The following is a 17,755-nucleotide window of genomic DNA, read 5'->3' on the forward strand; positions in this document are numbered from 1 at the left end:
TGTACAATCACTTATGTAACAAATGCTCAGTTAGCACATATTAGCATGTTAGAGTGTACAATCACTTATGTAACAAATGCTCAGTTAGCACATATTAGCATGTTAGAATGTACAATCACTTATGTAACAAATGCTCAGTTAGCACATATTAGCATGTTAGAGTGTACAATCATTTATGTAACAAATGCTCAGTTAGCACATATTAGCATGTTAGAGTGTACAATCACTTATGTAACAAATGCTCAGTTTGTACACTCTAACATGCTAATATGTGCTATCACTTATGTAACAAATGCTCAGTTAGCACATATTAGCATGTTAGAGTGTACAATCACTTATGTAACAAATGCTCAGTTAGCACATATTCGCCAGAGTTCAATGACATTATACAAAGTTATTGTACACTCTGGCTAATATGAGCTACCTGAGCATTTGTTACATAAGTGATTGTACACTCTGGCTAAATGCCCCCCATACTGCACATCAGCAATTGATTGCAGCAATCATGCAATTTATAAAATTCTTTCCCTTTTTCAATTGATTGCAGATTGCCACAATCGATTGTGTACAAAAATCGTTCCCTTTTTCAATCGATTGTGGCAATCTGCAATCAATTGAAAAAGGGAAAGAATTTTATAAATTGCATGATTGCTGCAATCAATTGCTGATGTGCAGTATGGGGGCATTTAGCCAGAGTGTACAATCACTTATGTAACAAATGCTCAGGTAGCACATATTAGCATATGTTAAGGCCCCCATACATCAGAGATTGATTGCAGCAATCGTGCAATTTGCAATCGATTGTGTATAAAAATCTTTCCCTTTTTCAATCGATTGCAAATTGCACGATTGCTGCAATCAATCTCTGATGTATGGGGGCCTTAACATATGCTAATATGTGCTACCTGAGCATTTGTTACATAAGTGATTGTAAACTCTAACATGCTAATATGTGCTAACTGAGCATTTGTTACATAAGTGATTGTACACTCTAACATGCTAATATGTGCTAACTGAGCATTTGTTACACAAGTCATTATACACTCTGGCTAGCTAGCATATACTCATACATGCCTTTGTTACATAAATGAGTTTGAACTCTGGCTAACATATCCCAATATATGCTATTTACGCATTTGCTACATGAGTGAAGTTCAGCTTTGATTTACTGATTTTCTAGACGAGATACAGGATGTCTTTCATCTCATTTGCAATTTGTTTGATATTTGGTAAATACGATTTGATGTATTTTAGTTACAGCATAACACAATTTATGTTGTATACATACTTGCCTACCCTCCCGATTTGGTCGGGAGCCTCCCGAAAAATCGTGTGACGCTCCCGACCTCCCAGGAAGGCAGGCAAACCTCCCGGCTGCCGACCACCCCTCCTATCCCCCCGCAATTACCTTTGAAAGCCCCTCAGCGGGAGGGCGGTGACGGGATTCATGCTGAAACACAACATTTTGGCCCCGCCCCCTGCTTCACAATGCCTGTAATATTGGCATTGTGTAGTGGGGGCAGGGCCAAAATGACGCGATCGTGTGGCTCCGCCCACAAATGCTCATAGTCTGGCCGACCCCACCTCCTTGTGCTGGGCATGCCCCCTGTCATGCCGATCTGGCTGCTTCCTCCCAGAAGGGGCAGCCAGAAAGTCGCCAAGCCTGGTTGCGTATTGACATTTAAGTTCAAATATATAACCAGATAATGGCCTGGGAGGCATTACTGTGCGCCTGGGAGGCATTACTGTGCCTTATGTGACACTACTTTGTTATTATCTCTTATTGTTTTAGGGCCATATTCAATTTGGAGCGAAAACTATGTTGAAGTTATTTCACCATTTTCACTTGTCTCCATATTCAGGTGCGAAAAGTCTTTGTAAAAGAACAGGGATAAGTTTTTACCACTGCATAGGTGGCGAAAAAAAAGTGCAGAATTGGGGTTTTGGGGTGCAGAATAAAAAAAAGTAGCCTGCAGCCTTTGGAAAATCACCTTAAAGTAATCTGTGTCAAAATTTTTAAAAAAAGTTATTTAGGATACTTTCATATTGGGGAACAAACTTAAAAACTAGCGAAAAAGGTTCCCCATGTATATGCGGAAGGTGTTTTCTAGAATGCAGGTGGTTGCGGCAGGTGCATTTTTGAAGAATTTTAAAAAATCACTTTAGGGACTTAAAAATATGCTTGTACCCATTTTCATATACCCAGGGCCGGTGCAAGGTTTCTTGGCACCCTTCAGTCTTGCGCCCCCCCACCCTGAGATAGCTACACAAGCTTTTATACAGTGCCCCCAGCAGTGGTCCCCTCTATGCAGTGCCCCAAGTAGTAGTCCCCCCTGTGCAGTGCCCCTTATATAGTTCCCCCAGTACTAGTCCCCCCTGTGCAGTGCCCCTTATATAGTTCCCCTAGTACTAGTCCCCCTGTGCAGTGCCCCTTATATAGTTCCCCCAGTACTAGTCCCCCCTGTGCAGTTCCCCTTATATAGTTCCCCCAGTACTAGTCCCCCCTATGCAGTGCCCCTTATATAGTTCCCCCAGTACTAGTCCCCCTTATGCAGTGCCCCAAGTAGTAGTCCCACCTATGCAGTGCCCCTTATATAGTTCCCCCAGTACTAGTCCCCCCTGTGCAGTGCCCCTTATATAGTTCCCCCAGTACTAGTCCCCCCTATGCAGTGCCCCTTATATAGTTCCCCCAGTACTAGTCCCCCCTATGCAGTGCCCCAAGTAGTAGTCCCACCTATGCAGTGCCCCTTATATAGTTCCCCCAGTACTAGTCCCCCCTGTGCAGTGCCCCTTATATAGTTCCCCCAGTACTAGTCCCCCCTGTGCAGTGCCCCTTATATAGTTCCCCCAGTACTAGTCCCCCCTGTGCAGTGCCCCTTATATAGTTCCCCCAGTACTAGTCCCCCCTATGCAGTGCCCCTTATATAGTCCCCCCTGTGCAGTGCCTCTTATATAGTACCCCCAGTACTATCCCCCCCAATAGTGGTCTCTCCGATGCAGTGCTCCCAGCAGTACCACCTATGCAGTGCCCCTTATATAGTGTCCCAGGTAGTGGACCCTCTGTGCAGTGCCCCCAGTACTAGTCCCCCCTGTGCAGTGCCCCTTATATAGTGCCCCCAGTACTAGTCCCCCCTGTGCAGTACCCCTTATATAGTTCCCCCAGTACTAGTCCCCCCTTTGCAGTGCCCCTTATATAGTGCCCCCTGTGCAGTACCCCTTATATAGTTCCCCCAGTACTAGTCCCCCCTTTGCAGTGCCTATTATATAGTGCCCCCAGTACTAGTCCCCCCTTTGCAGTGCTTATTGTATAGTGCCCCCAGTACTAGTCCCCCCTTTGCAGTGCTCATTATATAGTGCTCCCAGTACTAGTCCCCCCTGTGCAGTACCCATTATATAGTGCCCCCAGTACTAGTCCCCCCTGTGCAGTACCCCTTATATAGTTCCCCCAGTACTAGTCCCCCCTTTGCAGTGCCCATTATATAGTACCCCCAGTACTAGTCCCCCCTGTGCAGTGCCTCTTATATAGTGCCCCCAGTACTAACCCCCTCCGTGTAGTGCCCCTAATAGTGGTCCCCCCGATGCAGTGCTCCCAGTAGTAGTCCCCCACCTTTGCAGTGCCCCCAGTAGTAGTCCCCCACCTTTGCAGTGCCCCCAGTAGTGGTCCCACCAGTGCAGTGCCCCCAGTAGTAGTCATCCCCCCCATCAGTGCCCCCAGCAGTAATCACCCCCAGCAGTGCCACCAGCAGTAATCCCCCCCAGCAGTGCCCCCCAGTAGCAGTCATCCCCCCTAGCAGTGCACTCAGTAGTAGTCTACACCCAGCAGTGCCCACAGTAGTATCCTCCCCCGAGCAGTGCCCTCAATAATGATACACCCCCCACCCCCCCCAGCAGTAATCCCAGACAGACACACATGGAGGAAAAAACAATAACCTCCATTTACCTTTACCCCCGCTCGGAGGTCTGCTCCTCTGTCCCCCAGGCCGGCCCGCTCTGCATGATGGGAGAGAGGTCATGACGTCTCTCCCATCACCCACTGCGGGAGCCGGAAGATGGAGCTCACGAGTGGGCGCAGCAGCCGATGAGTCTGTCTGACTCTCATCGGCTGCTAAAACTAACTCACAGTGGCCGGCGGTTGTGTGTTTGTTACTAGTAGTGTAGTGCGGACTGCACTTATGTGTGGTCCACACTGCACATCAATCCAGCGGCGCCCTGCAGTGGCCGGCGCTCTGACAGCTGCCTAAGTTTGCCTACTGGTAGTGCCGGCCCTGTTTGTCCCCCAGATTTAATGGGACTACTCATTTTCCCCCCCCCAAAAAAGCTAAGTGCTATTCTTCACCACTTCTTCAAAGCTGCATTTATGCACCTGCCGAGGCTGTTTAAAAACCCCAATTACCTTCAACAGGCCAAATCGGGGGTACCCAGTGATCCTCCATGTCAGACCATCTTCTAGGGGATGACAGACTGAGGGCTTGATTCAGAGCCGGACGCTCTAACCAGAGCGCTCGCTCTGAATCAGGGCCCTCCTACATGAAAATGGAGCGTCCTCCTGGATGCTCGCATAGCTGTGGGTCACCACCCACAGCTTATGCGAGCGTCCATGATGATGGTAGGGACTCGCTGCCGCAAGCCCTGGAGTGATTTTGGCTCTATCAGAGATGTCAGTGGGGCCGGACCCAGACGGTAGGCGTTCCCATGGCAACTATGGATTATGTGCATTCTGATAAAGCTTTGACTTCAAAAGTCTGGCGAGTGCCTTTATCTCTACGTATAGTAGATGTGATGTCCTTTATTGTTGGGTTACCCACAGTTCAGTGGAAACTGTAAAGGAGGACCCCAGCAAATTACAAGATATAAGGTGTGAGTGCTGGACCACAGATGCCTTATATATAGGGATGTGCAGGCTCGGATTAGTTCTGATTTTTCCCGCCAAAAATCGGGTCTCAGAAAGAGGCAAAATGTCACCTTTCATGGACAAACATCATTCCTGGACAAAAGTCCATGAAAGATGACATTTTGCCTCTTTCTGAGACCCGATTTTTGGCGGGTAAAATCAGAACTAATCTGAGCCTGCACATCCCTAATAAATAAAAAAAATATATATATATACAGTGTATATATATATATTATATATATTATATTAGATAAATGCATTGATCAATTAATGAACCAAAACCCCACTGTTTATTATTATTGTTAGTTATTATGGGGATTTCTATTTAAACAATGGGCGGAATTCAATTGTTTGAGTGGAAACAATTGAATTCACACCCGACAGAGCTATTCAATGGTTGCTCCTGTCGGGCGCGATCAGCTACCAGCGCTCCATTTCAGCTCGCAGCCCCAGCGGGATGCGAGCTGAAATGTGTGAAAAGTGACCTGTTTGGGCACCCAAACATTACTTTTTGCGGTCGCATCCAGCACTTTGGTCCGGGGTAGCTGCTTTACGCGGCTAAACCCAACCACTTTGGGTGCAATCAGCGCGAAAAACGGCAGCAATTGAATAGAGGCCCGCGATCTCCTGTCACTTTAGATGGGAGATCTGGACCGCTTAAACAATTGAATTCCGCCCAATGTGGTCACACACCATGTTGCACCCCAAATCTGGGAATGGTGAGTGCCATGGATTAGTGCTTTTTGTTTATTTGATTCATTTTTTGAATGATTTTTGTGATCACATTTTCTCATGCACCCCTTTTGACCTGTTTAATCTAACTTGTGTCAGCTGTTTTCCTAGGTGCTTTGGAACAAGTGTGCTTGGTGACTGTCTCACATTTAAAAGCAAAGTTGCTGTGGGCTTTAAACCTTGATAGCATACCCTGAGTTGAACACTAATGTGATGGCTCTGTCCATGTTATAATTCTGAGCAATAGAGTAGGGACTTGCAGTAAAGTGGGGTTCCGTGACGTGGGCTGCAAACTTAAATGCATTGATCAATTCATGAACCAAAACCCCACTGTTTATTATGTTTATTATTATAGTTATTATATTGAGTGCAGAGCCCGTGATATATAGTATATAAACAGAAGTTGATCCTAGGAAGGACATAGGCGGCACTCCGGGATTTTAAATTAATATAATTTATATTCCAACAACGTTTCAGAGCTCAGACGGCTCTTTTGTCAAGGTACAGATGAATACTGTCTATATACAGTCAGGTGCATAAATATTGGGACATTGACAGAATGTTCATATTTTGGTCTCTATTCACCACCACAATGGCTTTGAAATGAAGCAAACAAGATGTGCTTTAACTGCAGACTTTCAGATTTAATTTGAGGGTAATTACATCCAAATCAGGTGAGCGGCGTAGGAATTACAACGGTTTCTATATGTGCCTCCAACTTTTTAAGGGGCCAAAAGTAATGGGACTATCAACTCAAAAGCTATTTCATGGACAGGTGTGGGCTATTCCCTCGTTATTTCATTATCAGTTAAGCAGGTAAAAGTTCTGGAGTTGATTCTAGGTGTGACATTTGCATTTGGAATCAGAAGCTGTCGACTCTCAATATGAGATCCAAAGAGCTGTCACTATCAGTGAAGCAAGCCATCATTAGGCTGAAAAATCAAAACAAACCCATCAGAGACATTAGGTGTGGCCAAATCAACTGTTTGGAACATTCTTAAAAAGAAAGAACGCACCGGAGAGCTCAGCAACACCAAAAGACCCGGAAGACCACGGAAAACAACTGTGGTGGATGACAGAAGAATTATTTCCCTGGTGAAGAAAAACCCCTTCACAACAGTTGGCCAAATCAAGAACACTCTTCAGGAGGTAGGTGTATATGTGTCAAAATCAATCAAGAGAATACTTCACAAGAGTGAATATAGAGGGTTCACCAAAAGATGTAAACCATTGGTGAGCCTCAAAAACAGGAAGACCAGATTAGAGTTTGCCAAACAACATCTAAAAAAGCCATTACAGTTCTGGAACAACATCCTATGGACAGATGAGACAAAGATCAACTTGTACCAGAATGATGGGAAGAGAAGAGTATGGAGAAGGAAAGGAACTGCTCATGATTCAAAACATACCACCTCATCAGTGAAGCATGGTGGTGGTAGTGTCATGGCGTGGGCATCTATGGCTGCCAATGGAACTGGTTCCCTTGTATTTATTGATGATGTGACTGCTGACAAAAGCAGCAGAATGAATTCTGAAGTGTTTCGGGCAATATTATATGCTCATATTCAGTCAAATGCTTCAGAAGTCATTGGACGGCGCTTCACAGTGCAGATGGACAATGACCCGAAGCATACTCAAAAAGCAACCAAACAATTTTTTAAGGCTAAAAGTGGAATGTTATGCAATGGCCAAGTCAATCCCCTGACCTGAATCCGATTGAGCATGCATTTCACTTGATGAAGACAAAACTGAAGGGAAAATGCCCCAAGAACAAGCAGGAACTGAAGACATTTGCAGCAAAGGCCTGGCAGAACATCACCAGGGATGAAACCCAGCATCTGGTGATGTCTATGCGTTCCAGACTTCAGGCTGTAATTGCCTGCAAAGAATTTGCAACAAAGTATTAAAAAGTGAAAGTTAGATTTAGGATTGTTTAGTTTATCCCATTACTTTTGGCCCCTTAAAAAGTGGGAGGCACATATAGAAACCGTTGTAATTCCTACACCGTTCACCTGATTTGGATGTAATTACCCTCAAATTAAATCTGAAAGTCTGCAGTTAAAGCACATCTTGTTTGTTTCATTTCAAAGCCATTGTGGTGGTGAATAGAGGCCAAAATATGAAAATTCTGTCAATGTCCCAATATTTATGCACCTGACTGTATATTTATATAATTTGTGTTTGCATATTTTATTTATAGATTGGGTTTACTATTTTTGCTCCCTCTCTATTGTATGGGGAGCTGGTTGTGCATAATACTACTATACATCATATATTTAAAAAAATGTCTACCTTAAGAGATTTTCCTATGAATATCAGATACGGCAGAGGTTCTCAAACTCAGTCCTCAGGACCCCACACAGGTCACGTTTTGCAGATCACCCCGCAGGAGCACAGGTGTATTCATTACTCACTGACTCATGTGGAGCTAATATCTCACTTGTGATTCTGTGAGGAGACCTGTAAAACATGCACTGTTTGGGGTCCCGAGGACCGAGTTTGAGAACCTGTGAAATACGGAATTGGGATGCCTCCTGTCGCAATACCGGTCGGGTAAGTATACTTACCCTCCCCCCTTCTTCTCCTAACCCTCCCTTTTTGTAAGCTGTGGCTAACCCTCCCCCTAGGGGTGCCTGACCCTGCTACACTGCCTAAACCTACCCCCCCCCGGACTAACAGTAAGGGCGCCACGGACTTACTTCGTTCAGGCCGGCATCTTCTATATTCTGGCGTCGGGATTAAGATGATTGTTGGTATTTCGATGCCTATCTTAAGTCCCTTGTTGGGCTTCCCCATCGGGATTTAGACCAGCGGCATCGCGGCCACCGGTCATAACTACATCCCTCGGTTACAATCTATTTCTGGACCTTGATAATGACTATGGAAATATGTTCTGTATTGGGTTTATCATGTTCTAAGAAGATATGGAATGTTTATATCCATATGTGATCATGCACACATAATAGGGGTGATAAATATATCTTTTGAAATAGACTGATGGGCCTAAATGGTAACAGTGAAGGATACTTTAAAATAACTACTTTTAAATGTATTCCCCTTTAAGAACATAGTGTCACAGAATATATATGGTGTTTCCTCCTTATTGATGCTATATGATGCTATAGGTACTACTACAGACAGCATGTTATAAAACTGCGATTGCTATAAGGTATTTGTATATTACTGCGCTAGGGTTTGAAGCAGCTCATTAAAATGTAAAACATGAAATATAAGGGGGGGTTATGAGTGCTTTATTTAGTGAATACACTAGTGGCACCTGTAAAGGAAATATTTAGATTAGTAAAACATATGTTATAGCTCCTTTTAGGAGAAATTGTTTAAGGTGAAGTCCGGTTCAAGATTGATTACGTTGTAGAAAACCCACGTATCATATATCGCAAAGCCAGGCATATGAAACAAGAGTTAGTGAAAAGCTTTATTACCTCGGAAGATTAATCTTTTCTTTCATAAAACCGCGATTAACAAATACTATGAATGCCACTATAAGCGCGACTTGTCATTTGCGTTCCAGACTGGAACGCAGATCTCATAGTGGGCTGAACCGCCATTATCCAATGGATGCAGAAGGCGGGATGTATTGGATTAATGACCGTGCGAGGCGCTAAGAAAAAGCGCTGGGTGAATGGAGGAAAATGATAGGAGGAAATTATGTTTGCGCTCCGGAGTGGGACGCATGATGCCGGGAGACCTAAATGTGGTATGTAACTGCCATAACTATAGAATGCTGGTATCTGTAATAGGGCCAGCTTGATTATGAAATATAAATAGGTAAGATAAACCCTTATTCCACTATATTTATATGCTGTATTAGTGGTATAATGCCTGACTATGATTCATTATCTCATGTCTGTGCTCCCACTAATGAGGTGGGGGATTCGTGGCAGGGATGCTATAGGCATATAACTCATTTGCCTGGTGGATCTGACTGAATGGATGTCTTGTTAGTGGTCCTATGTGTAGATCGAAATGTTGACCATTGAAGCAACGAAAGCGTTTAAATAAAACTTAAATCTCTTTATCTGCAAGTCTGGTGAGTGCCATCTAATTTCTACTGTATGGAGTAGCCAAACGATATTGATTATTAGACCCCAGCAAAAGAATATACAAATGTCATTTTTATTGTTAACAATAACTAACTGTGGTGACAAAGGGTGGCCATTACCAGGGCTGACCATAGGGGATTCCGATATCAATGAAACCATCACATGCATTGGGGGGTGGGGGATTTAAATGGGGAGACTGCAGCCTGCCTAGGTGCCTATTACCATATCCCAACTGGAAGAATGATGTGGCTGAGCTCGGCAACTAAGCCCTTGCTGAAAGGAGAGTTTACGCAATTATTGCACCATTGATTCGGCTGCTCCTTCCTGCAACAACAAGACCATAAACAAGATAGAAAGCAAATTATAAGGGAAGGCTGAATCAATGCTAGGACTGGTTAATATAACCTCCTATCCCCTCCCATACCACTGCTCATTAGGCCAAATAACTGCCTGTAACCTAACTACTAAACATAACCCTTTAATGCCATCATGCCCAACCCATTTTGGATCAAGGTAGAGAAGGCGATCAAATGGTTCACCATTGATGGTGCCATTGCTACTTCACATAGATGGCTAGAGACCGTCAAATCACTCATCTCCTGATATACTCTGTGCTGCTGGGGGACCCTGCTCCTCCCACTATATAACTTCAGTCTGTGGCTTCCTTCTGCCTCCATTCCCCTCCTCAAATCATGTCACTGCCCCTGTCACATGCAGCCCTGTCCTCACTCACAATACAATACGGCCTCCACAAAATCAGCACACTCCGTCTCATGAAATACTCTGTGCTGCTGTGGACATCCAGATGACCTACAGTAACTAGCATAAGATTGTTCTGTGCCCACTGAAGCAGCCAAAACAGTAGAAGATGAAGATGGCAAACAAAAAAAAATCATATTATTTGCAGTTTGAGGAAATCACGCCCACTTTACCATGCGCACATCCGTAATGTTTAGCAGAATAGCGAAAACATCGGTACAATCGAGTAACATCGGACCCATACGCACACTTGCACAAGCCATTACCTTACTCAGAAGTTGCTAACAGCCGCACACGCTATGAGACTGATTGTGGCTGTCGCAGTGGCTAATTTATGCACGCCCCTGAAACGGCGTGCAAACGTAGTGGCACAGCTGCGTTCAGCTGACCACCCGCGTCACCAGCCACAAACAGCACTTCCTGTCAATCACTCTGCGATCGCGGTGGCCGGCTCGCGCAAGAACGCAACAATCGACCGATTGCGTGCATATTAACAACTGCGATCCATAGTCACATGGAGTGCTACCTGCTCGGTATACAGCTGGTTAATGATCGCAGTTCTAGAACGATCAGCATTTAATTCCCTGCAGAAACCGCGGCTGTAAAACTAGCATAATATATAGTTGTGTCCGTGTTCTCTGTCATATCTCAGTATGGAAGGCACCACTGACTTATCTCCGCGGTAGAACATCACTGACATTGTTGGCTATTAGTTATCCGGAGTGGTATATATGTATTCAATCAGCCATTGATTATACAATAACACGTGATTGGCATTGTAATTTCACATTGCTCATTAATCTCGGGGGCCTGTCACAGCAATTCTGCTGGCGATGCCTTAATGCGACGGATGGGAATCTCTCCTGTATGAGAAATACCACTTACTGTAATTAAACCATGGACCCTTTCCATAATGAGTCACTATGTGATAATTATTGGCACTTCCCAAACACATAGATGGCGCCAGTTGTACCCACCTTTTCCTGCCAGTTTTTTTGGTCCTCTAAATGTTCCTGGGTACGAATATTACACATGGCGACCGTGCAATATGTAATTCATGTTTGTCTTTTGCATTAAAGGATCAATAAGATAGAAAACAAAGGCAAGTGAAATTGTGTGATATAAATTTATGGTTTAATTTTCCTTTTAACATGTCCGAGCTATTAATGTGACTTCCCTCCAACACACGATCAAAAGTAGATGAATGTTCTTCACTTTACCTCTCTCTAACGTATGATTTCTCTCCCTCCTGACAGCGAACCCTCTACTGCGCAAGGTGCTGCCCTAGACATGAGCCCAGCTGGCACATGGTAGATGGGTCTCAGGGCACTTATGTCACTTTTAATCAGCAATTTGGCTTTATGATTAAAATAGACATATTTTAATTTACCATATTCATTTATCCTATAGACCAGGCCTGGCCAACCTGTGGCTTCCCAGCTGTTGTGAAACTACAAGTTACAAGTTTTAGCATTCCCTAATAGCAAAACTGTGGCAGGGCATGCTGGGATTTGTAGTTTCACAACAACTGGAGAGGCACAGGTTGGCCAGGCCTGCTATAGACTGTACACAGCTGATTAAACGTAGGCAAAGCACGGGCACAGTAAGGCGGTCGGTGGTTGTAGGTTTAGACACCAAAGCATACGATATCCCTCAGAGCTACAGTAGGCACAGATTGATTTCATTAGAGGATGCCAATGACCATGAAGTGGGTGTACACTGTGCGCTTGGTGAACAGCTAGGCATACTTGTGGGCAAAAAGTAGCATTGCGGGTCTGCAGCCTTGTGGTTTCTTATATATCTTAAGTGTGCTTATTGTACCCTACAAACACCGGCATTAGTCCATCTTCTGTCTTTGTTTAGGTGCTCGGCCAGGGAGGATTCAAGTTTCAAAACTGGGCTCAGACCTACGGTTCTAACCCCGAGCTCTACTTCCAGCCCACGTGTGTAGAAGAGGTGAAGGAGGTGAGTAGAGGGTGATAGTGTCTTCACTGGTGGTGGGTATTCTCCTGTTGTCTCTGCACTAATGTCAGGATGGGAGAGCCTGTAGGATGGGGTAGACATGGAATCTCCAAATGTCAGTAGACTGCAACTCCCAGCATGCCCTTTTGACTGCCATAGACCACAAAGGACCTGATTCAGAGCCGCTCGTTCGCTCCGAGCGATGTTCGCACATCTGCGCATGCGTATGGGTCGTAATGCGCATGCGCCAACCAGTCATTGTGGTTGGATATTGTGACAGAATGAGGCGTTTGTGGGTGGTAACAGGGGAAGGTGCTTGGAAACGGGGAGTGGAGATCCGAACGCAGGCGTGCCAAACGGTCAAAACAGGCGTTTAATGGGAGTGAATAATTAGTAAAGGAGCGCCATCGATCACGTCACTTGGTTGTCTCTTAGCCTGAACTGCTCGCAGTGATTGCGGGAAGTAAATCCAACCACAAGCACTGCGAGCAGTTCAGACGCCTTTCGATGTACTTGATTAATCAAATAAATAGCGGAGATGACGTATGATGCGAGCGGCCAGGGGGCGTCTTTACAAAATAGCGAGCGCATGTTTTCTTCGCTTGCTCAGACATAGAGGCGTCAACAGACCGCAAAGAGCGAGCGCTCAATTTAAATAGCCGGCCCCTTTTTCTGAACGACCGTTCGCAAATAGCGTCCGGCTCTGAATCAGGCCCTCAGCCACTTCCAGACAAATCTTCTTTAATTATGCAGTAATCTTCTGTCGCCCTGTATGAGAGAGGTCCCAGCCTTTAGAATGTAGCAGGACTTAGGGGCCTATTTACTAATTATCTGGTTTTAGACCTAATAAATGTAACTTCGTATCACAGCTATTCGCGGCAGTAAGAAATGATAGATCACCTAGATTTATCATTACTCACTGGCAGACAGGAGCTCCTGTGATGTGTAAAAAGTGAAATGACCCCAAAAGACAAAAATTCACTGCTCCTCCGGTAACCAGACATGTGCGGTGGCCAGTGCATGGGAGACCCTTCACGGAAAGTTTTGTGGAATGAAGCCCATAGGTAGCAGATTATTGCAGAGCTTGGTAAATCTGACAACTTTGCAGCCCTCATAGAAATCTTTGGTGGCTGTGGCTGTTGTTGGTAAATGGAGGGACCACGGCAGATTATTATTATTATTATTATTATTATTATTATGATTTATTTATATGGCGCCACAAGTGTTCCGCAGCGCCTTACACAGTACATAGATAAATAAGTAACCATTGACTTACAATACAATTAGGGGTGAGCGGGTTCGGATTTCTGAAATCCGAACCCCCCCGAGCCCCCCCGATCCGAGTCCGATCCGAATCAGGCTCGACTTTTCCCGCCTGACTCGGATCTGAAATCGAGGCAAAACGTCATCATCCCGCCTTCCGAGTCTCGCGGGTTTTGGATCCTATATAAGGTACCCACGTCGGCGCCATTTTCTCACTCGGCTGTGGACAGTGAAGAGGGAGGGTGGGAGTTAGGGCTGTGTAGTGTAGTGTAGTGTAGTGCTGCTGTTGTCCACTACTTCAAAGTCCATAGGGGCTGGCTGTGTTGTGCTGTGCTGCTGTTGTTAATAGGGGCTGTGTCCACTACTTCAAAGTCCATAGGGGCTGGCTGGACTGTGTTGTGCAGTCAGTTCTCCATAGGGGCTGTGTCCACTCCAAAGTCCTGTGCAGTGTCCCAGTCCTAAAGGAGTGCTGCAGTGTTGTCCAGGGGGTGCTCTGTCCATCAGGGGTGCTCCCCCCAAGTGCTAAAAAAATAATATATTTTCTGTGTTTGTGAATTGTGTGCGCAGTAGCCGCACGTGCATCAACAAAGTAGTGCCAAGCGTGCGCCTGTGTCATAAGTAAAGGGCCGGCTGGCTTGACCGTTAAGGGTGCTGTAACCCCCGAAAGTACACTCCAGTCCAAACCAAAAAAAAATTATTTTCTGTGTTTGTGAATTGTGTGCGCAGTAGCCGCACGTGCATCAACAAAGTAGTGCCAAGCGTGCGCCTGTGTCATAAGTAAAGGGCCGGCTGGCTTGACCGTTAAGGGTGCTGTAACCCCCGAAAGTACACTCCAGTCCAAACCAAAAAAAAAATTATTTTCTGTGTTTGTGAATTGTGTGCGCAGTAGCCGCACGTGCATCAACAAAGTAGTGCCAAGCGTGCGCCTGTGTCATAAGTAAAGGGCCGGCTGGCTTGACCGTTAAGGGTGCTGTAACCCCCGAAAGTACACTCCAGTCCAAACCCAAAAAAAAATTATTTTCTGTGTTTGTGAATTGTGTGCGCAGTAGCCGCACGTGCATCAACAAAGTAGTGCCAAGCGTGCGCCTGTGTCATAAGTAAAGGGCCGGCTGGCTTGACCGTTAAGGGTGCTGTAACCCCCGAAAGTACACTCCAGTCCAAACCAAAAAAAAAATTATTTTCTGTGTTTGTGAATTGTGTGCGCAGTAGCCGCACGTGCATCAACAAAGTAGTGCCAAGCGTGCGCCTGTGTCATAAGTAAAGGGCTGGCTGGCTTGACCGTTAAGGGTGCTGTAACCCCCGAAAGTACACTCCAGTCCAAACCAAAAAAAAAATTATTTTCTGTGTTTGTGAATTGTGTGCGCAGTAGCCGCACGTGCATCAACAAAGTAGTGCCAAGCGTGCGCCTGTGTCATAAGTAAAGGGCCGGCTGGCTTGACCGTTAAGGGTGCTGTAACCCCCGAAAGTACACTCCAGTCCAAACCAAAAAAAAAATTATTTTCTGTGTTTGTGAATTGTGTGCGCAGTAGCCGCACGTGCATCAACAAAGTAGTGCCAAGCGTGCGCCTGTGTCATAAGTAAAGGGCCGGCTGGCTTGACCGTTAAGGGTGCTGTAACCCCCGAAAGTACACTCCAGTCCAAACCAAAAAAAAAATTATTTTCTGTGTTTGTGAATTGTGTGCGCAGTAGCCGCACGTGCATCAACAAAGTAGTGCCAAGCGTGCGCCTGTGTCATAAGTAAAGGGCCGGCTGGCTTGACCGTTAAGGGTGCTGTAACCCCCGAAAGTACACTCCAGTCCAAACCAAAAAAAAAATTATTTTCTGTGTTTGTGAATTGTGTGCGCAGTAGCCGCACGTGCATCAACAAAGTAGTGCCAAGCGTGCGCCTGTGTCATAAGTAAAGGGCCGGCTGGCTTGACCGTTAAGGGTGCTGTAACCCCCGAAAGTACACTCCAGTCCAAACCAAAAAAAAAATTATTTTCTGTGTTTGTGAATTGTGTGCGCAGTAGCCGCACGTGCATCAACAAAGTAGTGCCAAGCGTGCGCCTGTGTCATAAGTAAAGGGCCGGCTGGCTTGACCGTTAAGGGTGCTGTAACCCCCGAAAGTACACTCCAGTCCAAACCAAAAAAAAAATTATTTTCTGTGTTTGTGAATTGTGTGCGCAGTAGCCGCACGTGCATCAACAAAGTAGTGCCAAGTGTGCGCCTGTGTCATAAGTAAAGGGCCGGCTGGCTTGACCGTTAAGGGTGCTGTAACCCCCGAAAGTACACTCCAGTCCAAACCAAAAAAAAAATTATTTTCTGTGTTTGTGAATTGTGTGCGCAGTAGCCGCACGTGCATCAACAAAGTAGTGCCAAGCGTGCGCCTGTGTCATAAGTAAAGGGCCGGCTGGCTTGACCGTTAAGGGTGCTGTAACCCCCGAAAGTACACTCCAGTCCAAACCAAAAAAAAAATTATTTTCTGTGTTTGTGAATTGTGTGCGCAGTAGCCGCACGTGCATCAACAAAGTAGTGCCAAGCGTGCGCCTGTGTCATAAGTAAAGGGCCGGCTGGCTTGACCGTTAAGGGTGCTGTAACCCCCGAAAGTACACTCCAGTCCAAACCAAAAAAAAAATTATTTTCTGTGTTTGTGAATTGTGTGCGCAGTAGCCGCACGTGCAGCAACAAAGTAGTGCCAAGCGTGCGCCTGTGTCATAAGTAAAGGGCCGGCTGGCTTGACCGTTAAGGGTGCTGTAACCCCCGAAAGTACACTCCAGTCCAAACCAAAAAAAAAATTATTTTCTGTGTTTGTGAATTGTGTGCGCAGTAGCCGCACGTGCATCAACAAAGTAGTGCCAAGCGTGCGCCTGTGTCATAAGTAAAGGGCCGGCTGGCTTGACCGTTAAAGGGTGCTGTAACCCCCAAAGTACACTCCAGTCCAAACCAAAAAAAAAATTATTTTCTGTGTTTGTGAATTGTGTGCGCAGTAGCCGCACGTGCATCAACAAAGTAGTGCCAAGCGTGCGCCTGTGTCATAAGTAAAGGGCCGGCTGGCTTGACCGTTAAAGGGTGCTGTAACCCCCGAAAGTACACTCCAGTCCAAACCAAAAACAAATTATTTTCTGTGTTTGTGAATTGTGTGCGCAGTAGCCGCACGTGCATCAACAAAGTAGTGCCAAGCGTGCGCCTGTGTCATAAGTAAAGGGCCGGCTGGCTTGACCGTTAAAGGGTGCTGTAACCCCCAAAGTACACTCCAGTCCAAACCAAAAAAAAAATTATTTTCTGTGTTTGTGAATTGTGTGCGCAGTAGCCGCACGTGCATCAACAAAGTAGTGCCAAGCGTGCGCCTGTGTCATAAGTAAAGGGCCGGCTGGCTTGACCGTTAAGGGTGCTGTAACCCCCGAAAGTACACTCCAGTCCAAACCAAAAAAAAAATTATTTTCTGTGTTTGTGAATTGTGTGCGCAGTAGCCGAACGTGCATCAACAAAGTAGTGCCAAGAGTGCGCCTGTGTCATAAGTAAAGGGCCGGCTGGCTTGACCGTTAAAGGGTGCTGTAACCCCCAAAGTACACTCCAGTCCAAACCAAAAAAAAAATTATTTTCTGGGTTTAGCCGCACGTATATATCAAATCGATATAACATAAATGGAGGACCAAACTTTCTCCGATAAAAATAAAATAGAGAAAGATCAAGAACCACTTCCTCCTAGTGCTGAAGCTGCTGCCACTAGTCATGACATAGACGATAACATGCCATCAACGTCGTCTGCCAAGGCCGATGCCCAATGTCATAGTAGAGGGCACATACAATCCCAAATGGCAAAGTTCAGGAAAATGACCTTGAAAAAGACATTTAAATCAGCTGAAGAGAAACGTAAACTTGCCAATATGCCATTTACGACACGGAGTGGCAAGGAACGGCTAAGGTCGATCCCTAGTATGTTCATGACTAGTGGTTCAGCTTCACATGACGATGGAAGCCCTCCTCCCACTAAAAAAATCAAAAGAGTTAAGCTGGCAAAAGCACAGCGAAGAACTGTGCTTTCTAAGAAGATATCACAAATCCCCAAGGAGAGTCCAAGTGTGGTGGTGGTTGCGATGCCTGA

General features: G+C 45.5%; 1 protein-coding gene across 2 annotated transcripts in view; it reads left to right on the plus strand.

Moving 5' to 3' along the window:
- The window catches only part of LOC148442495 (L-gulonolactone oxidase-like), a 367,708-nt gene that overhangs the window by 16,177 nt on the left and 333,776 nt on the right, over positions 1–17,755 (plus strand). For both annotated transcript variants that reach the window (XM_088463888.1, XM_088463887.1), the window contains exon 2: positions 12,310–12,411. In XM_088463888.1, the coding sequence (XP_088320014.1) occupies positions 12,310–12,411 (102 nt within the window). The remainder of the gene's footprint in view (positions 1–12,309; positions 12,412–17,755) is intronic.

The sequence above is a fragment of the Taudactylus pleione genome, unplaced genomic scaffold (genome assembly GCF_031769625.1).
Source record: "Taudactylus pleione unplaced genomic scaffold, aTauple2 ptg001494l, whole genome shotgun sequence".
Classification (NCBI taxonomy): Eukaryota; Metazoa; Chordata; class Amphibia; order Anura; family Myobatrachidae; genus Taudactylus; species Taudactylus pleione.